The 24,143-nt window shown below is 50.3% G+C and overlaps 1 protein-coding gene across 2 annotated transcripts; it reads right to left on the reverse strand.

The window, feature by feature from the left end:
* Positions 1 to 29: 29 nt before the first annotated feature.
* Positions 30 to 17,586, reverse strand: CLPTM1L (CLPTM1 like). 2 transcript variants are annotated; one of them, XM_059694641.1, is made up of 17 exons: positions 17,190 to 17,586; positions 16,609 to 16,709; positions 15,606 to 15,795; positions 13,260 to 13,405; positions 11,042 to 11,120; positions 9,569 to 9,686; positions 9,164 to 9,258; positions 8,364 to 8,448; positions 6,781 to 6,884; positions 5,717 to 5,782; positions 4,685 to 4,735; positions 3,785 to 3,867; positions 3,052 to 3,086; positions 2,385 to 2,440; positions 2,258 to 2,302; positions 1,474 to 1,589; positions 30 to 644 (listed from the first exon to the last, which is right to left on the reverse strand). In XM_059694641.1, exons 1-17 carry the CDS (start codon positions 17,349 to 17,351, stop codon positions 560 to 562), a joined length of 1,617 nt encoding a protein of 538 aa, XP_059550624.1. In that variant the 5' UTR covers positions 17,352 to 17,586; the 3' UTR covers positions 30 to 559. The 2 variants fall into 2 exon arrangements, with proteins under 2 accessions (XP_059550624.1, XP_059550623.1); XM_059694640.1 differs by having other exon boundaries at positions 13,260 to 13,408; positions 17,190 to 17,585.
* Between the last annotated feature and the right edge of the window lie 6,557 nt (positions 17,587 to 24,143).

A 24,143-nucleotide genomic window follows, 5' to 3' on the forward strand; every position in this document is an offset into this window, starting at 1 on the left:
GAAAGTATCTGTAGCAGGTCAAGAAACTGTTACAGCCAGAGAAATTTATTTTAATATAGAAACATACATACATTAAGCTTTAAAATAGTCAAGTTTTAAACAAAAAGGAAAAAAGCCATTTGATCCCAGAGTCTGTACAGCATGGATTTAGAGGCATTTGAATTTCACGTAAGGAGCACTTACAGACAACTGGAGGTGGAAACCTGCACCTCCCTGTCTCCGGAGTCCGCCAGGTCGGGGGACACCGGTGATGGTGATGGCATAGCCACTGCCAACACTGGACGCTCCTCTGCTGAGAGCTACCAACAGCCAAGGATGACCATGAGCGCCCAATATCTCAGTGACTGAGACAGATGTCTTCATGCTGGGGACACTATAAGTGAAGCCAGCTCCTCTCAAACACCTCGTGACGGGACTCAGGAGACGTATGAGAAATGCTCAGAGGTTTTGGCAATGTAGAAGGTGTAACGTCCAGGAATTCACCAGAAGCTTCCAAAAATACTCAGCTGACCATCCAAGATGTGCTGCATAGTGGCTCGAGGGCGGCCCAGGCCAGGGCTCACTGTGTGTGGGGTTTCTGCTGGGGCCTCTCCTCGTAGGATTCCCCAAATTCGTTCACTCGGCTCCTATCTACAGGGTAGAGCCTGCAACGATACGATGGATGCTCTACTGCTTCTGAAGGGAGGAAGTGCATGTCCTTAAGCCCAGTAATAAAAAATCAAATGTCTTACAAACGACAAAAAAAAAATAAAATAAAATCGTCAGGAGTTTACTGCATTTGAGGAATTTGGGGGTTCACCTTGTGCCCTCCTATTGATTTTTTTATTCTTTTAATTTCTTTTTTTTCTTTTAAATATATTTTTATTGATTTCAGAGAAGAAGGGAAAGGTGAGAGATAGAAACATCAATGATGAGAATCATTGATCGGCTGCCTCCTGCACGCCCCGCACTGGGGATCGAGTCTGCAACCTGGGCATGTGCCCTTGACCGGAATCAAACCCAAGACCCTTCAGTCCACAGGCCGACGCTCTATCCACTGAGCCAAACCAGCTAGGGCCTATTGATATTTTTAAATGGTCAGACTAGAGCTCTGTGCTCCAGGCTGATCAGAGGAAAAGGACAGCTATGCCCAAGTGGGAGCTGGGGCTGGAACACCGTATCCAGCGAAGGCCTGCCCCCAGGGTCTGGTCCCAGCTCCTAGAGGCTGGGGCAGTGACCTCCTTTATGTCACACCAAATTCAACTATGGAGATACGAGCCCACAGTGGCCGATCCCATCAGACAGAACAAGCACTTCTATACCAAGAGACAGAATAATTTTTTCCACCGCCTACCACTGGCAACCAGAATGCAAGCTTGGGCAACACACAAAGACCATTGCAAACTGGATCTTTCCCCAGAGGATGGTCAGGTGCACATCAGCAGGAATGGTGAGAGTCCACCTGGCAGCGTGCCTCAGAGACACTGCACTCACCATCGCTGGTACAGGTAGATGAGGAACACCACGTCGTCCCTGAAACAGGCCAGGCGATGGGAGGTGGGCATGGTGATGATGAAGGCGAAGACATCATCAATGAAGGTGTTGAAGGCCTGTGCCGGGCGGGAGAGGGGAGAGGGTGAGGAATGGGCTGTGGGGGCTCGCCTGGAGATGCCCAACTACCTGAACCCTGTTCATACTCAACACGAGTCAGCAAATCATAGCAGACATACCATGGGCAACAGAGACCCTTGTAGTGACAATAAAAACGAAATGAGCAGGTGGAGGGTCTGGATTAGCCACAACATACCCAGACAGCCTTCAGGGCAGCCTGACCTATGGGATGATGGGCTACCCTTTGGACAGTAGCTACTGGGTCAGGGATGTCCAATATTTTTTTAATGAAAATTTTAATTTATTTATTGATTTTGTGAGGGGGGGGAGAAAGGGAGACATTGATTCTATTGCTCTCTTATTTTATGCATTCATTAGTTGATTCATGTATGTGCTCTGAATAGGGATCAAATCCGCAACCCTGGCATATCAGGACGATGCTCTAACCAACCGAGCTACCCAGCCAGGGCCTGGGTGCTCATTTTGATCCATGTTGTCAAGTAACATGGCACTTAATTTAAGCAAATGTCTTCTATTGCTATGAGAGTCAGAGCTGCTGTCTTCTTTTAAAGTCATTGCTGTGGTTCTCGTGTCTAAAGAAGATGCCCCAACTGTGCCAGGAATGTGGCCCATTACATACAGCGCCTCCTGCAGGCAGAGCACTGACCTTGTATGTGAAGGCCTTCCAGGGCAGGTGCGCCACCGACTTCATCTGGGGACAAGGAGACACGTGCAGGTCAGGGACAGGGTGCACAGAGTACATGGGCGACCGTCCAGCTGGGGCTGTGTCTTACCTTGTAGTTCACAAAGAGCTGGGGCAGCATGAAGAGGAAGCCAAAGGCGTACACCCCTGGGGAGATAAGACATGGCTGAGAGCATGCATGGACTATGCCATCCTGACAGCCCCAGAGCTTTACATCCACGGCTTTCTGGCTGGCAGAGTGACTTCAGAGAGCAACATCCTTTTCTTCAATCACCGTAAGTCTCCCCCACAGGGGCCAAGTAGTGTGGGGGCTGTGAGGCCAGGGTGCCCACCCCACGTGGTCCCCTCCGGAGGCTATGGCCAGGTTTGAGATCCACACCCAGTGAACATGGCATACCGGGAGCCCATCCCATCTGCTCTGTGCCCTTAACTGCCTGCGGAGACCAGTGCTTTGGTCAGGGCCAGCCCCGGGCTGGCAGGCCCCACACAGAGCTCCATGCTATAGGGTTGCGGCTGTAGTTGCCCTAAGGAATCGGATGTAAGAACAGCGTGTTTACTCTTTAGGTTTTCATGCAGAGGAAAAGAGACCTCTAAGGGCTCTAGTCCCAGGAAGCCTGCATGGGCCTCTCGTAGGCAAATGGGCATCCTGAGGCCCAGCCGAGTGCACAGGGCCTGACAGGGTAACCTCATGTTACAGGAGCAATGAAAAGGTACCTGCTCATCATGCCGTTACCAGAACAGAAAACCACATGACTCACCATTGACGAAGCTGTTGATTAACCAGGAGTACCAACTGAAAAGGAAGAGAGCTGTCACTGTGAAAGGCTCGACTTCCCTCTCATCAGTGTCTGTTTAAACTGACAACCAATTCTTTTGTGGGAACTCTCTGTAAACACCAAGCTTTCCCAGGAACCCGTGCCAAGGTGTGGTTACAGTTCCTGGAGATACTCTGCACATTGGAGGCCCTGGACCCTGGTCAGATCCCTGATGCTGCAGGGGTGGGAGACTCTACACTGAACATGTCAAACTCATGGCTGGTGGGCTGCGAGTTTGACATGCTTGCTCTATACTGACATTGTCCCTCAGAACTGCCAGGCAGATGGAAAAACCCCAGGCCCCTCCCAAGCCCCTGCCACCCCGAACACAGCAGCCACACACTGCTACCAGGTTTTCCCTTATCAAACGCATCCAACTTCACCCTAGACACCAGTGCTGTGGGTACCGGCCTATGTGCCCGATGATCTGAAAAAAGGGGAATGGGGACACCCCCATTTCAGCTGTGTCTCCAAGTCCGAGGCTACTCCCATGTGCGTTCCCAACCCCCGACCTCCTGCTTTCCACAATGCAGATGAGATAGAGTCATAGAACTGGCTAGTCCGTAGTCCCCACAATGGCAGGCAGACACGGATAGAGGCTGAGGGGCATGGTCTGCATGGCTGCCAGAATAAACTGGTGATAGTGTGGCAGGGGAAGTTCTAGTGGTGCCTGTACCTTTTATACTTTATGTTCAGCAGTGAGTAGACGGCGCCCCCGATGCACAGAGGGTAGAGCAGATAGGACAGGTACTTCATGGCCTGCAGGGAGGAGAGTATTTCCCGTTAGAGCCCAATCCTCAAACCTCTGTTAACGTGCACTTCATGCAACTAACTCACAAGGATGGAAAATAAACAAACAGGACAAGAAACGGACACGTGTGGACAGCTGTCTGACCTGTGTGATGTTGTAACGGAGGACACATCAGTGTGCGTTTATCAAACCTACAGAACTCAGCACCCACAGCTTACTGATGTAGGCGGTGATGTCCATAACACTGGCACGCTCAAAACAAACTAGCTTACGACAAATGTGAATAAATGTTGTGGATAAAAATCTGAAGAAACTTTCCTAGGATTGTGTCAAGACTGCTATCTAAGTCAACGCGGCTGTGTCCTTGAGTTTATTCTGATTTGGATTTTATCGTAACCTCAATAAAAGTTAGAATGCAGGCTGATGCTTATTAGCCAATAAATATACCCATTCCTGTATAGGACATGCTGTACGGTCATACTGCAAACTGTGGCTCCCTCACAGTAGCTCAGCACACGGGCCTCCCTGTGGGGTCGCCCAGGTCTAAGCGACAGAGCGAGCTCACAGCAATCCCAGCAACCCCCAGGGGACAAATCTGCTTATGAAAAATGTCCTGGGAGACAGACATGAGGACACCTGCAGGGACCAGAAACAGGGAGAAGACACCTGCTGGCCCCTTTTCCAAACCAGAAAACCACTTGGGACCGTGACCACCCTCCGAGGAGATGGTCTTCCTGTGCTAGGCGTCACAGTCAGGTGCTCAGTGACTTATCTGCTGGAAATGCACGCCCCATCCCCCCATCCCCCAGCCCACCAGCTGCTCACCTGAGTGTCATACTCCTCGGTTTTCCTCTCAGACTCACTGTAGGCACCAAACTGTTGTAAAATCCAATACAATCATGTTAACTAAGTGACTTAAGGCAGGTGTCTGAGCATGACTTTGTTAGGACTGAAGGGGTGATAGGGCTGTGTGCTGATCGATAGAGATGCCTGGCCTGGCCACACTGTGTGAGGTATGACCCCTCCATCAAGGCTGAGGTTGGCATGACCACACACCTCCCTCCACCAGAAGGATGAGCGGGCAGCACTTCTGCTCCACTCTGGCCTGGACCCTGCACCACACCATGTGTCCATGTGGTGAGCAGCCTTGTCCACATGTGTCCCACCCACCCGGCTGCTCCATTCTTCCCCTGGTGGTGTTTTCAGTGAAAACACTTGCTCTGCGCAGATACACTGACAGTGCACTTAGGTCAGGAGACCAGGAAAGGAGGGTTTACTGGTCTAACTTAGAAAACATTAAACTGCACTATCTGCTGAGTTTCCTGTCCTTGGTCTGTTTGGACCTGGGTATGGGAGGGTCAAAAATCCCTCAACTGAAGTGAGTCAGAAGGCACAGTGAGCTTCACGCCTGTAAACCTCAAACGCTGCTCAACTCCCAGCCCTGATCTGGGAGGGAAGCTCTCGCTGCCCGTAGCTGGGACAAGTCCTGGGCTGTGGCCGGCTATTTGGGGAGCTGGCCTGAACTGCCCACAGGACCACGGGAGCTGTCAGACCAGCGTCCCGTCTGGTGTAGAGGAAGCTTGCCTCTAGTGCAGGCACTGCTCAGTCTGTGATTGGGGCGTCCCATGGGAATTAGCTGTGATCAAGGAGCCAATGATGGCTCTGCCGGGAGAGGTGCTCCATGTCAATGCAGGACAGTCGCATGCTCACAGGGTCCTGCACCTCACTGGGTGCAGCTATGAAATGCACCAGCAGACAAGCTGGTGCACATGCATAATGGGAGGTCTAGAGGGAAGCAGATGCGTCGACAAGAGGGAGGAAGACAAAACCCCTAGAGAACACAGCAAAAGCACTCACCTGAAACTTGGGCCTGAGGCCTCTCCAAACAACAGTCATTTTCAGAGCCTTTTTCACTTTCCACAGCTGAGGAAAAACAAGAAGCCGACATTTATGATTCTAAGAGCAAGGAGATGCCAGAACTCGTCACTCGAACCCTCATGGACCAGGCACCTGCCTGCTCAAGCCCAACTGGGTTAGCTCACAGGCACAGGCCCTGGGTCCTCACCCCGAGCCCACATGCCACCCAGCAGCTTGTCCCCATGTGGATGCCATCACCACCTATCAGCACTAACAAACCAGCCCTCAGCCTGCTGCCCTCCTCTGGGCTGTCTCCTTCCCAGCTGTGTGCACTTGGTTGGCTCACCACACCCTGCCTGTGTCTTTAAATTCACCCTGGCACCCTCTTCTGGCACTGGAAGGCCCCAGCCTCCGCTCAAGCCTTGTGTTTTTGGTCTCTCTGGAACCCACGCCCCACTTGCTGCCTCGCTGATAAGAGAGGCGTCACGGCCTTAGAGAGCAGTGTCTATACTGCGGCCGTGGCTCCGGGAGGGTCCTGGCTGGCGGCCTTCTTCCACGGGCACGGAGAGCACAGTTCTTGACTTGACACCACGTGCGAGGAGGGCTGCGACTCGCAGAGCAGGATGTGCAGGCTGCCGCCTCCCTCCATTCTTCCTGCGTCCCAACTCCACCTTGGTCCTTGAGGACTGGTCCCAAGCCTGCCTGCCCCACAGGGCTCCCTTTCCTGAGCCCCACACAGCAGGGCCGCCACAGGGCATTAAGCTCTTGGAGCCCACACCGCATACTTCTGCGTTCAGTGGCATCCAGCACAGCACGAACCACATGGAACTTTAAACATGCCAGAATACATTCTGCAATAGGTGTGATGAGCTGGGGCCTTTTAATAATAAAAACTGCAAGGCCACCTGAAAGACCTTCTGAATTCTCACTTTGGTAAACACTCGCAGCAGTTGCGTCCCGGCCTGCCCATGGAGGTGGCCCCATGTCACTCGGGCAGTTACGCAGGTTCTGACTGCACTGAGCACCTGTGCCCAAGGACCATGGCAACTCAGATGACAGCTCACCTCGATGGCGGCTCCAACACCCGCGGGGACCAGGACCAGCAGGCTTGTCTGCTCATCCAGCAGGAACAGGAAGATGACCACAGTGCTGAAGCAGCGCCAGAGCACTGGGGACAGAGGGTGGGGGGGCTGCTGAGGGGGGCCACCACCCCACTCACACACACACCTACACACGTACAGACCACAAGCACCCAACCCTCCCACCCCGGCTCACACACACCAGCACATGCACAGCCCTGCTCCCACATACCCATCCCACTCACATACACCTGTATTAATACAGCCCCACATACACCTGTACATAGATACACCTGTATATATAGAACCCACACGCACACCTCCACTTGACTAAAAAACACACTTGTACGTGTACAGCTCACACATGCACATCCCTGCCCCGGCTCCGAACACACACATATGTGCACACACGTGTGGACTACAATATTTCTCCCCCGTTGTCCATTAACAGTGAACAATAGGCCACACGCACGAAGGAAAATGATTAGAAAAGGCTCCAGAACCCAGCAGAAGGCAACCTCAACTACATAAACATGATTAAGTTACACTTGCAAACACATAAACACACAGCAAAAACACTGAGAATAATGGATTCTTGACTGGAATCATGACAATTTGCTTTCCTGTAATCAAATTACACTTTCTTGTTTTTACACCAATTCTATGATAAAGACATCTGCCTTTTAAAGCTGTGTGTACCCTTTTTCTTTTAAAGTCATGCTTTAGCCCAGACCGGTGAGGCTCAGTTGGTTGAGTGTCATTCCCTGCACTGAGAGGTCACTAGTCTGATGCCCAGTAGGGCCCATAACTGGGCTGTGGGCTCAGTCCCCAGTAAGGGGCACGCAGGAGGCAAATCGATGTTTCTCTCTCTCCCTCTCCCTTCCACTCTCTCTAAACTCAATAAATAAAATAAGTTGTACTTTAGAAAACACTGTAGCTGACTGAAAGTGTCTGACTGCCTTAAATACTTCTCTTGGCAGCAGCGGCAGAGCCAGCTCTGCAGGGCGTTCACCAGGAGCACTGGCAGGGGGGTGGGGGGTAAGATGCCCGCTGCCTTCCATGGGCATAGACTCAGGGACCCTCCCTCTCCTCTCACCTGAAAAAGTTGGGAGCAGGCAGGAGGACTCGGCAGGGGAGGGGCATCCTCTCTGAGGATACCGAGGACAGGAAAGAAGAATCTGAGACACGGATGACAGGGGCAGGGGAGCACCCCAGCATCACAGACCAGCCACTGGGGAGTGTCATTCCCATGGGAGACACTCGCCTGGCTGACACAGACGGCACTAGGAACGTCACCAAGCCATCTTGGCTGTGTGGCCTCCATGGTCCTCTGTGCTCTGTGGACACAGGCTTGCACGACACTCACCAAGATCGTGGAGACAGCTCCCCCCGCAGTTATTACCATGTATGACCTAAGAGGACCCTCTGAACAGGAGCAGGGGATGGGGCCTGCAACCAGCATGCATCATAGACAATTATAACTTTAGGTTCCAAAACGAACATTCTAACCCATTTTTATAGCAGCACAATACGCTTTCGGAATGGGTCAAAAGTCCGAGGGCATCTACCTGCTTTGGTGGACATCCCAATCATGCTCTTCTTTTTCTTCCAGAAACTGATGTCATTTTTAAATGCCAGGAAATCAAACAGAAGCTGAAAAGGAGAGAGGACAGCAGTGTGCATCTATCTCCCGTGGGTTGGCAGGAAGGCACTGGACGCAGGTGAACCCCATGTCTCATGTACCGCGCTATGATAGGTGGGGTCACCACAACCAGCATCCCCGCCTGCACTGGCAGGGAGACCACAGGCGCCCAGATGTTCTCCTCCCCTCTCATGGCAACAGCACACAGTGTGTCCGCCTCAGAAGCACACAGGCTCATTCTGAGACATGACCTTTTGATAAAAATTGCTATTTTTCAGCAGTTTTGGAAAGTTTTAGCTGGACTGGCAGCTGAGTCGCAGGAACTCAGAACCAGCTATGGCTCAGCTCCCGGACCTGTGCTGCCTCACCTTCCCACCTGGACCTGAGTCCAGTACAGCCACCATCCAGTGATGGCTTTCCTCCACCAGCCTGGAGACCCCATGTTCAAACAGGGATTCCACAGAGGACTGGTGTTTAATGTTGTGATCGCCACAGTAAGGTTCATATAGTCATGAATACATTTCCGTGGTAAAGGCCTAGCACTCTGGCCTGTGGAGTCTCAGGTCCATTGGGAAGCAAGGGGCTGCCAGGTGAGACACCGCCGCCCGCGGCCCGCCCCCGGCCCCCCCCCGCCCCCTCCCACCCCGCAGCTGAGGATGGCTGGCACCCTTGGAGCCACCACGCCCACCACGATCATCACCAACAAGGACTCAGTGGCCCACTCACATGAAATGCTGCGACAAAGAAGGTCAAAGCTAAGAAATACAAGTTGGTATCAACAAAAATTCCTTTCACTTCATCAGCATCTTTTTCTGAAAACCCTGAAAAAAGAAAACATAATGCAAAATGGGCAATGTCAGCCTTAATTAATGTTACAAAGGTTTCTAACTGTTGTTGGTAGTAAGAGTTCACCTGAGCAAAACTATAGCACTTCAAATACTATGTTCTGAATAAAGCAAACTTTCAGGTAATCAGCAAGAATTTTTCAAAGACAGGACACTAGTGACCCTCTGATTAAAATTACATGAAGGAACCTGCACCACAAGGTGCGAAGGCTACCGAGTACACTATCTGGACTTGCAATTACAGAACACTGCCACCCAGGGTCTGGGTTGGCCCCCACAGCCTCACCAAACTGCTGCAGGGAGTACACGGCATCCTGCATGTGGATCCAGAAGCGGAGCCTCCCCAGTGAGATCTTGTCGTACGACACGGTGAGGGGCAGCTCGGTGGTGGAGCGGTTGATGACCTAAGGGGGGGACGACACAGTCGGAACCTGCCCACCAGGGCGCTCCCAGCTGCCAGACCCCACCCTTCTGCCTTGGTCGGACCACAGTGCACCCTGGGCTGCACCCTGCGCACGGACACTGCACCTTGTCCCCAAGTTCTGCACCCACCAGTCCGGGCACAGTGGAGGCTGAGGCTTCAGACCCAGGCCATGTGGCTGGTGGGCTTTAGATACTCCTACATCCTGGGCATGTTGGTCACATCGAGGCTGAACTCCCCTTTTCTTCCCTCCCCACCTCCCTCCTGTGGGGCTCCAGCACCCACATGCTCTCCTCTCAGAACTGGGCAGGACTCCTCCTCCACACACTGCTCTGAGCTCTTCCTGAGGAAACTGCACCGCTCTCTGGACCTCATCCCTCTGCTCTTCCTTCCCGGCATGAGCGGCACCACCACATGCCAGGGACTAAGGACACGTGCCACTGAACCCCACACAGGCTCCTCCCCTGGAAGGGCTGGGGACACAACTGCTTTGCCCATACCCACAGGCCGAGTGCCCGGCACAGGCAGTCACTCCATCTGGGCTGGCAGAAAGCTCCAGGAAGAGGCAGCATTCAGGCTGGGCTCATGAGGAGGCAAAGAACTGAGGGTGGAGGCTGCCACAGGAAGGAAAGCCCAGTCCCACTGTCTAGCAGCATACGTGGTCACAGCGGTCAGATCCCAGGAGGGTCCTGAGCATACACATCAGTGTCACAGCCCATGCTCACCGTGACCCTTCACAGTGAGCCAGGCAACCAGACCAGGTCCAGCACCAGGCCACCCCATGCAGTGACCAGCCTCAGGCCAGGTGGGCAGCAGGCCAGGCCCGTCCATGGGGGCACCACTGTAAAGGACCATAGCAGGCAGCACCCCACACACCAGTGGCCTTGGTTGTTCTCCAAATATGGTATTCCTTCAGAGAAGCGGCTCCAAGTGAGACAAAGCATTAGAGGCAGAAGGCAGCCTGGGAAAAAGCTAGCTGCCTATACACAGGTCTGTTTCTGTGAACAACAGCCCTTTGAACAGCAGGCCTTTTACCAAACCACGCAGTGACCAGGATAACGCAGGTGCTCTGTGGATGCTGCCCAGATCCTTCAGTGGCCCAGCCACAGACTTGTCTCCCCTCACTGCTTCCCAAGTGCTCCCTGCCGTCCTTTTGAAGCCCTACACTGGTGTGGGCACAGGGGCCTGAGGAGAGGATGGCTCGGAAGGACGCTGCCGCTGGCCAGGAGCAGACACAGAGCACACCCATGCCAAGTGAAAGCACACACGAGCCATCAGGGCAGGACTGAGGAGGCAGCCACACTTCAGGCCACGAAGTGCAGAGGGGAGCGTGCTCACCATGAGGTCCTTCACCCGATTGCTGAGCTGGTCGATAAACAGGATGGGGAGGTAGTGCACGGTCTTCCCAAGCTGGATCCTGGGGGAAACAGTTTTCAGTCACTGTGAAGTTTTCTGTCACCTTAGATGACCTGAATGCAGCCCCAGACGCTGCATTTACCTGAGAAATCCCTCCCAGCACCTTCAGTTGCTTCTGGTTACAAGAGTCCCACGCACACCTTCCCAACGGAAGCAGGGGTCTCACAAGCTACGCTCACTGCTGACACACTGGGCACCAGGAAGACCAGTATGACCAGTTTATTTATGGGTAAATAGACCAGTATGACCAGTTTATTTATGGGTAAATAAACAGGGACCCGACCACACTGTGGAACATCATCCAGGGCATGAAAACATGCAAGAGGTCCCTCTGTGCACTGACATGAATGGTCCAGTGAGGCAGTAAGAACAAAAATAAAAATCTATCTGATTTTCATGCCTGGGAGGGGTGGGGGGCCAGAGGATAGGAGTGGAGGGGCTTTTTAATAAATACCTTCCACACCTTTCACATTTTGAACTGTGACTGTATCATGTATTCAAAAATAAGGTTTAAATTTACAAAAGGAAAACCCCTCATGACAATACCACAGGAACTATTGACAAATGAATAAGAACACTTATTATAGTAGCCACTCATTGATGCTACATGATGACTTGATAATAGGTCTTAACCTAACAGCAGGCTCCCCAAAGCCTGGAGACCCACACTAGTCTAAACAGTCAATCAATGCTAATAGTTATGCTTAACTGATAATGGCAAATGACAGTGACAAGATCTAAATGTTTATTTTATTTTATTATATTTTTTAAAAATTTATTGATTGATTTTTTTTTAGAGAAAAAGGGAGAGGGAGGGAAGAGAAGAGGGGGGAAGAGAGAGGGGGAGAGAGGGAGAGAGAAACATTGATTTGTTGTTCTACTTATTTATGCACTCATTGGTTGATTCTCCTATGTGCCCTGACCAGGGATCGAACCAGCAACCTTGGCATATCTAGATGATGCTCTAACCAACTGAGCTACCCACCAGGGCCAAAAGTTAATTTTAAATAGATGTAAATGAGTCACATTAAACTGACCATGGCGTCCCTAACAAAGGTAGTCAGAATGCAGACAGGACAAAACTCACATGACATGGTCTCATCAGTGCTCCCATTTTCTCTCCAAGGGGAAGCCTTTGCCAAGAACAAAGTGCAGGCTCTGGTCAGTTTTCTCAGTGGTTAGAGCATCTCAGCCCTAGGACTGAAGGGTTTCAAACCTGATGCCAGTCAAGGGCATATACCTTGGTTGCAGGTTTGAACCCTGGCCCCGGTGGGGTATGTGCTGGAGGCAACCAGTTGATGTGTGTCTCTCACATTGGTGTTTCCCTCTCTCTGTTCCTCTCCCCCACACCACCTCCCTTCCACTCTCTTTCTATAGATCAACAGAAAAAATATCCTTGGGTGAGGATTAAAAAAACAAAAACAGCCGAAGCCGGTTTGGCTCAGTGGATAGAGCGTCAGCCTGCGGACTGGGAGGTCCTGGGTTCGATTCCGGTCAAGGGCATGTACCTGGGTTGCGGGCACATCCCCGGTGGGGGGTGTGCAGGAGGCAGCTGATCAATGTTTCTCTCTCATCAATGTTTCTGACTCTCTCTATCTCTCTCCCTTCCTCTCTGTGAAAAATCAATAAAAAATATATTTTAAAAAAAATTAAAAACAAAAAACAAAGGGCAGGATGACTCCCAGTTTCATTCATTCCAACGTTCTGATGGCAATCTCGGTCAGCAAGACTGCCCAGGGAAAAGGGACAAAGTTTGAGGGTGCCCAGGCAGCACCTTAGGCCCTTCTGGGCCTCCCATCCCAGGGACAACTCAAAGATGCAGGTGTGTCCAGCCGGTGTGGGTTAGTGGTATGATTCCCAGTCAGGTCACATGCCCAGGTTGGGGGCTTGATCCCCAGTGGGGGGCATGTAGGAGGCAGCCGATCAGTAATTCTATCATTGATGTTTCTATCCCTCTCCTTTCCTCTCTCATTAAAAAATGCAGGTATGACCAATCCATTTTTGGATTTTGGTGGGCCACCATCCTGAGGGGCTTCCTCCAGCCCTACACCATTGTGGTCGCCTCCTGTCAACTCAGGGCAAACTGATGCTCAAAGCCAGTCAAGTAAGCCTCAATCACCGGTTAGACTAGTGCACTTACATCTTCATGTATCGATGCACATCGGCCGGCAGGGAGGACCCGTCAAAGACAAAGTCATCCACCATCACATTCAGTGTCAATCTTGGTCTCCAGTGAGAAACAGGCTCATCCAGGGCACTCATCGGCTTCTTCTCAGCTTCGTTATTCTGCTGAATGAAAAGGAGCGACTCAGCATGAAAAGAGGCCAATGCTGGCTGGGAAACCGGGCCTGAAACAGGCTGAGGTAACAGGGTGGTCAGCACCTTCACCTGGGAATAGCCCACATGCCAAGACCACACAACTGGGAAGCAGAGCCTGGCAGAGCATGGGGCGCCACAAATGCCAGTTGCCCAACTTCTTACACCCCTCACTTCCTTCTCTGCACAGAAGCCCCATATGGCCCTGCATCTCACTGACGCCTGCCCTGGGTCCTCCACCTAAGCAAGGCCCACTTCTTAGGGATGCTGGGGAGGGCGAGTCCCCGAGACAATGACAGGAGGTGCAGGCAAGCTAGAGCTAACTGTCCTGCATGTGCAATGAGACAGACTGAAAAGGAGACCGCTGCTCAATCAGGGACGTCAGGTTGCCGGGAAGGAGCTGTGTCAATGTCTAGGCATCCACCAAGAAACTGATTGGCAGGAAAATCTTTATTTGAGATCTAACTGACATATTCTAGGAAACAGTGTCATTTATCTCCTACTTAAAAGATATATTTTTGCCCTAGCTGGTTTGGCTCAGTGGATAGAGCGGACTGAAAGATCCTTGGTTCGATTCCAGTCAAGGGCACATGCCCAGGTTGTGGGCTCAATCACCAGTGGGGGGCGTGCAGGAGGCAGCCGATCAATGATTCTCTCTCATCATTGATGTTTCTATCTCTCTCTCCCTCTCCCTTCCTCTCTGAAATCAATCTATAATAATAAAAGCTTAATACGCAAATTGACAGAATGACCAAACAGCAGAACGACCGTCTAGACGACCTTCCGGACGACCACGCTATGACACGCACTGGCGCAAGGCCAGCCAAGGCGGATGCAATGCGATTGGTCAAGGGTACCTGCCATTGCCCCACGATTGCCCTGCAGAGGGAGGCCCAGGCCACCAGTTGGCAGGGCTATTGATGGGGGGGGGGGGGTGCTCCATGATTGCCCCAAAGAGGGAGGCATCGATCAGGGGGCCCCGTGATTGAATGTCCCATAGAGGGAGGCCCAGGCCACTGGCCAGCAACGCTGTGGCGGGTGTGCAGGGCCGGCCAGTGATGGTACCGCAGAGGGAGGCCCAGGCCAGCCAAGCGATCGCACCCCATGCCTGTCACCCGCAGAGGGAGGCGACTGGTGGGGGATGGGTGCAGGGGGGGAGGCAGTGCCTCACAGATGGCAAGCAGTGGCAGTGATGGGGGCGGGGCCAGCTGCCAGCAGCTGGGGGAAGGAAAGCCACGATAGGCCCTGATCGCTGGCCAGGCTAGGGACCCTACCTGAGGGTTCCTGGATTATGAGAGGACACAGGCTGGGCTGAGGGACACCCCACCCTCCACCCCGTGCACAAATTTCGTGCACTGGGCCTCTAGTAAAAATATATTTTTTAAAAAAAGATATATTTTTGATGTAATAATTTACCTCCCAAATAATAGTAATAGCTAACATTTGGCATTTATACGTTCCAAAGACCTCTCCATTCCCTTTACACCTACTGCCTCGATTCCCCAGGAAGGCCCCATGAGGCAGGGCCATACTTTTTCTGTGGAAAAGGAGGCGAGGGGTCTTCTCAAGGACACACAGCAGGGAGTGCAAACTGGGAGAGGACAGAGCAGGCTGTCAGGTTTTTCAAAACCTACCTGAACCATTGACAGCCCTGTCCCTGTGCAGGGAGCAGCATCACAGAAACTTCCTGAAAAGCTGCCATCTTTCTTGTTTGTAAATGATCTGACCTTCCATTTAACACAGACCCAAACACCAGAATTCCTAGGCTTTGTCACATAACTCCCAGTGTTTCTTGGTACATATAGTTTTCTATGGATGTATAAAATATGATTTGTACACCTGCCTTTTGAATAATTTTAAATTATATTCTTAGAATAAATATATTAAGTGCGGTAAGTTTCCCAACTCTTGATGACTACAGCTGAGCTCCATAGAAGGGGCTCCCTGTGAAAAAATATACATAAAAAATGTCAGTTGATTACTTAAGAGCACGTCACTAATTTGACAAAAAATTTATCTGTAAATGTGGGAAATTATTCTGCTGAAGCACAGACATGTTCGCCAATAACCCAGCCCTAGATCGAAACTGCATGTACAGGGACATGCAGGTGTGAATTCTAAGAGGCAGAGTGCAGGCTCCTTTGGCTGATAATCTGACGAAGATGCCCACCTGTGCAGCAGATTCTCCAGTGAGCAGATTGACCTCTTCTGGTTTGGGGACCATGTAGGTGGTCAGAGGACTAACCAGGTGCACCTGCTTCCCATCGTGCCAAGGCAGAATGCCAGCATGATGGAGGAAGATATAGGCGTACAGTGTCCCGTTATTCCTTGTTTTCTTTGGTACAGAAACATTAACTGTCCTAAAACAAGACAAATTACAATTTCAAACGTGTACATTTACACTCTGTATATACACACACAGCAAAGATTACTCAAGTATCTTTATAACAGCTAATTTTAGTTTAGAGTACTAAAAATGAAACCCACCTGCCTATGACTGAGAGTCCTAGGTACGGAAGTTAATGGAACGTTTTCTAAAAGCTTAAGCAGCTATACCTGAGAGCAGGAAAGCCTGTGTTTCCTGCCTCCATTTCCTGGCACTCAAGACAAGTCAGTCACAGGCAGTGGCCAATCTCCAAGTGTGCAAGGCCCCTGCCCGCGGCAGCTCTATGAGGGGGCTGGCTGGCTAGAGGACGTTCATTCCAGCACATGTTCCCATCACTCTATCTGATACCTCCCCGACGATGTAGAGGGAAAAGGTAGACTCTTGACAAACACATCATTTTTTTTAAAGTTATGCCTGTTGAAATCTTAAGACCCCAGAGCCATAGTTATATATGAAACACCTTTGGTTACAAAGAGACAAGTGGTTTGCTGTGGGAAACCACATGTCATTCCCAGTGCAACATCCACTCCATCAAAAACTCCCCCTAGCTGCTGCATGTCCCACAGCCATGTGACGCTGGTGTCAGCTGCTTCCTAAATGACAAGTAAAACAAAAGTTTGGCTGTCTACCCATCACACATAGGTCTTCCATTAAAACGTTCTCACAAGACGGTAGGTAATACGGCTTTTCTAGGGTAACCTTGTTACATACAGAATGCTAACTTTTAAACAATCTAAACATTTTATTATGTTAGCCTTATCGCTGGCACTTTGTCATATAACCACACCTTTCAAACTTGGACTCCACATCAAAGTCTTCCACGTTCAAGACAAGATCCACGTTGTTCTCAGCACCAAGGTTGGACCGTGTGGTGGTGTACACACTCAGCTGGAAGCGATGTCAAGAAAATTAGATTGGCACGGCCCTGGCCACAAAAAACACACATCAAAGAGCTACGCAAAGGAGAGCAATCTGAAAGGTGAAAAGTTTCATTTTTAACTCCCAAAGGGACAAAACTCTGACTTGTGACCGAATGGTTGTATCTGATGTGTCTGCTGCCAAAGAACAACTTGCTAAAGTGTGTAGCTGACTGGATCAGCAGAGCAGGGGTACACTGACTCTGGGTACCTTGTGATGGGGTGACAAGGGGCAGCGTCCGGGGCCCGCCTGCGGCCACTATGCAGGCAGAGTCTCGGGACTATTAGGGGAGGGAGGTCAGGGATCAGGCCAGGAGAGCCCTCAGCCCAGCTCCGGCCTGACTCCGATGAGAAACGCTCCCACCCCACCGGACTCTGCCCAGCTCAGGTGAGACTAGCTCTCGGCCCCCCGTCCGTCGCGGAGACCCCCCGCTCCGACCCGGGAACTCACCTGCAGCTTGGGCCTCTGAGCCAGGTAGGGCTGAATGCAGTTACCGTTGCCGGAGCACGGGCGGGTGTAGACGATGCCGTACATAACCCAGCAGGTGTGCACCACGTACACCACAAACACGCCCACCACCAGGCTGGTGAAGGAGCTGCGGCCGCTCCACATGGTGCCGCCGCCTCCGGGCGGAGCGCGGCGCCCACCCGCCCCGGTCCGTCTCGCTGCCGCGGGCCCCGCAAGCCTTCCTCCGGCGCCCACTGGATGCTCTGGCCGTCGCCGCTCACTCGAGAGCCGCCGCGCGCCGCCGCCGCCGTCGGGGAACTAACGCGCCGGGCGCCACGGACCACCGGCCACCCTGCATACTCTTGCCGCCGCCGTCTACCTGTCACCGCGGGATTCGCCGGCGCGCCGGAAGCTTCCGGGTCCTCTGCCACCGGACGGAAGTGGGCCCGCCGCAGGGCCACCTGGGAAGCGTAGTCTAGTTCCCCTCGCTCGGGCGCGCACGCGCGTACGCACGCACTAGCTTGCGTCCGAAGCGAGGCGGCGACGTCATTTACCCGCGCCGTCCTTCCTAGGCGCTCCGGGGTTCGGGGCTCTCAGGCTTTCTCCGGTCGGGCGCGGGTCCGGGACCCAGAGCCGGCGGACACGGGGCGCCCACAGGTGGGAGGGCGCATCTCAGAGCCTACCACCCCCCGAGATCGCCAGCGGACCCTCGCCCTGGAACCACGCCACCCCCAGGCTTGGCCAGATCCACAAATGGGTGAAATGGATGGAGGCGATACAGTTATTCTGTATTGTTTCAGACCTAAATCTGGAAACGTGAAAATAAAAGTTAAAGAGAAAGAAATAGTAAATAGATTAACAAAAATGAAATACTTGATTTCGTGTTGGTTCTGTTAGCTAGGACAAGGGTCGCAAGGTCTGGGCGGTTCTAAATGTGGAAGTAAGAAACATCTAAACCTGTAGAGTTCTTATGAGTTTATTTGAGCCAAATTGGTGACAGTTGCCAGGAATCAAAAGCCCAACGGATTGAGAAAATGCTCTGGAGAATGGCAGTTTTACAGCTTATTTTTTTATACATTAGGATCAAAGGAGAAGACATAAAAGGCTGTGGTGGCTACATGAAATCCAGGGGTGGTAGATGGAAGAGGCGGGAGAAAGGAAAGCTGGGGAAATCTCGAAGATTGGATAAAAAGCAAAAACAGAGAGACAAATACTTGTTTTACGTTAGAATGTGGGCAACAAGGTAACAGTGACGGGTTCTGTGGTCTCTTGCTCTGGTGGGAGTTGTGCCCTCCCGGGTCTGGAAAAAGATGACTGACCTTCCAAAGGTATGTGATCTCAGTTGCAAAAATTCAGGCTCACTTAAGGTAAAGAAGGACCTGTGTTAAGGAAGCTGCCAGCCCGGGATGTGACTCCCTGCTGTGACTTGTTTTCACTTAGGAAATTTGTAAGTTCAGTCCATCCTGTGTGGTGACTTTCTGCCCCTCCATGCAGACCGGGCCCCACCCTGCCCCCAGCTTTAGTCAGGTTTAGTATGTGGCCCCTTTTCCTGTGCACGTTACTAAATGTAGCACAGTATTTTGCAGACCTGCTGTAAGCAGGATAAGCTTGATAGGGACCCAACAAGGTATGTGTAGCCTACTACCTGTAATTGACCAAATAGTATATATAAGCCAGTGATTTTCCACCGGTTGCTGCAAGAATTTTAAAATCATGCAGTACCTGTCTTTTTCGTCAGGGGCACTGACTTCTTTTTCCTTAGACTGTCAAATGACAAAGTGACAACAGCCAACACAATAATAGCAGTCAGTGTGAATGAATCAAAATTACACCTATGTTTTTGTCAGATCGGCAAAAAATACATATTTTTTGGTGTGCCACAGAACTTTACTAATTAGTTTTTGTGCGCTGTGAGATAAAAAAGGTTGAAAAATAGCTGATACAAGCAATGGCTAGGCCTCCCTCCGGGAGACAGAGCTTTAGATGTGAATCCCTTCTCTTTTACTTGCTGCAAGTAAATAAAGCTACCTGGAGACAACCAAGTCTCTTTGAATAGAACAACCCACAAGGTGAGCCCCTTGAGTTTGGCAACAGTTTTTGTTGATTTTTCCATATAAACTCCATGGGGCAGGCACTGTTGAAGAACATACAAAATTAACTGGAATAAAATGGTTAGGGCCCCTCTCAGAGGCTCAAAAGGAGCATACTCGTTTAGGATTATGTCCTCTTGATAAATTGGCCATTTTGGGATTCCGAACTGTCCTTTATCCCTGGCGATATTATTTTCAAGTCTACTTTCAGTAACAAAACTACTTCAGCTTTCTTTAGATGTGTTTCCCTAGCATATCCTTTCATGATCTTTTACTTTTAACTTCTGTGTCTTTGCATTTGAAATGTGTTTCTTATAGGCAGTTTAGAGTTAGTTCTTTTTAAAAATTCTGGTTGACAATCTGTGCCATTTAATCTGGTGTTACATAATTTAAATGTAATTATTGGTATGTTTTTCTATTTTTGCTCTCTATTATTATTATATTACTAGAGGCCCAGTGCACAAAAATTTCTGGGGGGGGGGGCGTTGGTCCCTCAGCCCAGCCTGTGCCCTCTCACAGTCTGGGACCCCTTGGGGGATGACCACCTGCTGGTTTAGGCCTGCTCCCTGGGGGATTGGGCCTAAGCTGGCAGTCAGACATCCCTCTGGCAGCCCGGCAGCCCTCGGGGGATGTCCACTTGCTAGCAGGGAGCAGGCCTAAGCTGCAGTCGGACATCCTTAGCGCTGCTGAGGAGGCAGGAGAGGCTCCCACCACCACTGCTGTACTGGCAGCCGTCAGCCTGGCTTGTGGCTGAGCAGAGCTCCCCCTGTGGGAGCACCCTGACCACCAGAGGGCAGCTCCTGCATTGAGCGTCTGCCCCCTGGTGGTCAGTGTGTGTCATAGTGACCAGTTCTGCTGTTGGGGTCAGTTTGCATATTACCCTTTTATTATATAGGATAGAGGCCTGGTGCATGGGTGGGGGCCGGCTGGTTTTCCCTGAAGGGTGTCCCGGATCAGGGTGGGGGTCCCGCTGGGGTGCCTGGCCAGCCTGGGTGAGGGGCTGATTGCTGTTTGCAGGCTGGCCACATCCCCTTTAGGGTTGGGGGTCCCCACTGGGTGCCTGGCCAGTCTGGGTGAGGGCCATTTTTAGGCTGGCCAAGCCCCCTGTTGACGGAAGCTCCCAGCCTCTCCTTTCTTTTTTTTTTTTTTTTTTTTATTCTGAGATTTATTTACCTTCTATAATTGAAACTTTGTTGCCTTCAGTGGAGCTCAGAGCCAGCCAGGACGGGCGGGAAGCTTGGCTTCCTCCATCACTGGAGCAACCAAGCCTCCTGCTTGCTCTAGCTCTGTGGCTGCCGGCCGCCATCTTGGTTGGGTTAATTTACATATAGTCGCTCTGATTGGCTGGTGGCCATGGCTTAAGGCGTAGCAAAGGCATGGTCAATTTGCATGTTTGTCTTTTATTAGATTAGATTATTATTAATTATTATTAAACTAGAGGCCCGGTGCACGGATTCATGCATCGGTGGGGTCCCTCGGCCTGGCCTGCGGGGATCGGGTTGAAACCGGCCCGGTGCACAGATTCGTCCAGGGGCATGTCCAGCCCGTCTTGCTCAGTCCCGATCAGCTCGACCCCAGGAGCAAGCTAACCTACCGGTCAGAGCATCTGCCCCCTGGTGGTTAGTACTTGTCTTAGCGACTGGTCAAACGATCAGACACTTAGCATATTAGGCTTTTATTATATAAGATGATTTAAATGTATCTTTTGTTATAGGCCTCCGAGTGGGACCTATAAAGAATTAATTTTCCAGTTGTCAATATGTAGCTTTACCTTAGGACAATCTACCTTCAAATCATATTATGTCACATAGGTTGCACCAACCTGAAACAGTCAAGTTTCATTTCTACTGTCCTGTTCCTTTTTTATTGCTATAAGTTTCACTTCTGTTATGCCATCAGCCCCATGACATATTGCTATTTTTTGCTTTGAACAGTCAGTTATCTTTTAAATACGTTAGAAATGAACAAACATGTGTTTTAGAATGTAAACCCTGGGGGTGGGGGGGCGGGCAGACACACCTATCAAGAAGGGCTACTAGTGACTAACTGCACTCAAATTAAAAAAAACAACAGCCTAGCAGCCATTTCCACACAGGGGCCTCTCACAGAAACTCACTTCACAGAGAAGCCTGCACCGAACTGCCTGCCTGCACTGTGTTTCTGCCATCTGAGCCAGCCCTCATGAAGGAATTCCTGGAATCCTAATTCAACTGATAAGACTGAGGTTTCCTCCATCCAATTGAAGCTGTGCAGCTCCAGCAAATCAGAGTGGGTCTGTTCTGACCAATCAGGCTGTGGGGATTTGGAATCCTCATTTGCATGACTATGGGCCAATCAGGGACCACTTAAACCAGTTTCCCTCTGGCTCAGAGAGATGGAAGCCCTTTCCCTGGCTGAGATGAAACTCTGAAGGTGTCTTGCCAGAGCAGAGTGGAGCTGACTAACGCAGGACGAAGCAGACCACAGAGGAGCAGAGTTGTGTATCTGGAGAAGGGCCTGGCTGGCGCCGGAACTGTTCCACAGCTGTGCTGTATCACAATTGAGCTGTTTTGTACTGAATAAAGTTTCCTTTTTCCAAATTGGGGATTTCTGTTGGCGTTGAATTGGCGCCAACAATCACCAGTTGACGTTATATTTACCTGCTCTTGGCTCTTTTGTATGTATCCTGGCTTCCAGCTAGTTTTTATTCCTTTAGCCTCAATTACTTCAGCATTTCCTGTTATGCAGATCTAATGGTGGTGAATTCTGTCAACCATTGGTTATATGGAAATGTTTTTAATTTGCTGTCATTTTTGAAAGTTATTTTCACTAATTATAGGATTCTAGTTTAATCAGCCTTTTTTTCCCAGCACGTTGAAGCACATGTTTTATTTATTGTCTTATGGCTTGCATTGTTTCTGCTGAAAAGTTAGCAGTTATCCCTGTCTTTGTTTCTCTTTCTATAGTGTGTTAGTTTTCTCTGACTGCTTTTAGAATATTTTGAAAAAGTGTAAGAAGTAAGGTGAGCCCCCAGATTCAGGGATCCTGGTAGAACACAAAACATACTCAGGAGCCAGGCAGCAAGGTAAATACCTTTACTCCTGTGCAGAAGGGTGTGCACGCACATGGCCTGGGAGCACATGCACACTGAGCAGGTGGTCTGCTCGGCTTTTTAATCCTGACGCATGTGACCTGCCCTCACTCTTGATTGGAGCTCAGGCACACAGTCTTTCTCGATTGGCTAATTCAAAGGGAGGGATTGGCCTTTGCCGCTTTAAGATGGCAACCCCCAGGGAGCTGCAAGTCCCTGGGTGAGGGGCTGATGGGACTTGCAGGGGAAGCTGGTGTTGAAATGGACAGCATTAAACTGTGCACACTACTGCACACAGAGTACAATGGTGGCTGCTCAATTCTAGCCAACATGGTGGCTGCCAAGTCACGCAGTCCAAATGGCAGCTGTCTAAACTGTTCTTGGACAGAAAAGATGACTTGTTTAGTCTCACAAAAGTGGTGGGTTTTCAGCAATTTATTGATGACATGCTATGGTGTGGTTTCCCTTGTTTGTCCTGCTTGAGGCTTATTGAACTTATTCAATGAGAGAGTTTCATCAAATTTGAAAATACTGCAGCTGAGATTTCTTCAAATATATTTTTTCTGCCCCCTTTTTTGGGGTTCCAGCTATATGTATGTTATACAGCTTGAGGCTGGTTTATTTTTCCAATTTCCTAAAGCTGTGTATTTAAGTTCGCCAATATTTTCCTGCAGTTTTCAAACTATTAAGCTCATTCTGTGTGTTTTTTCATTTCAGGTGTTATATTTTTTTATCTCCAGACGTTTAATTGAGTTTTTTATTATTTTTTTTATATCCTGGAGAAAATGCTATGCAGTAAATAGAGACATTTCCTACATGTTTTTACAGCTGCACATTTCTCCGTTTTGTGGCTGTACCACAGTTTATTCAGCTATCTCCATCTTGACAGACATATGGGTTGTTTCCAGCCTTCAGCTTTAAAACTGGGCCATCCATAATAATAAAAGCATAATATGCTAATTAGACCGGATGTCCTTCCAGACGTCCTTCCATCCTTCTGGACGAAGCCAGGGCTGTGAGGGAAGCCCGGGTCCCAGGTGCTGGAGGGAAGCCAGTGCCCGCAGCAGGGGGAAGGAAGGCCTACTCCTGCACGAATTCCGTGCATCAGGCCTCTAGTAATGGATAAGCTTGAACATACATGCTCTCAGATTGTTTTTACTGTTAGGATCTGCTGTCTGAGCAGCTTTACTATATCCCACCTGACACTGTGACCTGTGCTGTACTAGACACGCCCAGGACTTAATTGATCTTACGCCAGGAAGTCGTACCTGACCCCCTTCCTCCAATTCCTTCTGTCCCACCCCACTCCTCTGGTAACTGAAAATCTCTCTTTTTCTATGAGTTTGGGATTTTTAAGAAGATAATACATATAAGTGATATCACATCGTGTTTGTTTTTCTCTGTCTGGCATTCCTTCTGTGTTTATGACCAACATTCACCTTATCCAACCTTGAGACTCATTATCCACAGAGCCTCCCGCGCAGAAGGGCTTGGTTTAATGCTCTACTGTCGCTGTCCTGAAATTGTTAACGAATTCTGAACAAGGGCCCCATGTTCTCATTCTGTACAGGGCCCGAAAATTATGCAAAATTATGTATCCAATTCTGATTATCCAAAACATGTTTGCTCGCTTGCTCAATTCTAGAAAACAAAATAACTCCAGGATTTCTAACTCATAGCTCTGTGCAAAACAAATTTCCTAACTGGGGCACATTATCTGTGTACAGTTCTACTTGTCTTACCGCATATAGTCAAAATACTGTCATCCTGAGACCTGGGGTGAGGTCAGGTGTCCCT

The sequence above is a fragment of the Myotis daubentonii genome, chromosome 4 (assembly GCF_963259705.1).
Source record: "Myotis daubentonii chromosome 4, mMyoDau2.1, whole genome shotgun sequence".
Taxonomy (NCBI): domain Eukaryota; kingdom Metazoa; phylum Chordata; class Mammalia; order Chiroptera; family Vespertilionidae; genus Myotis; species Myotis daubentonii.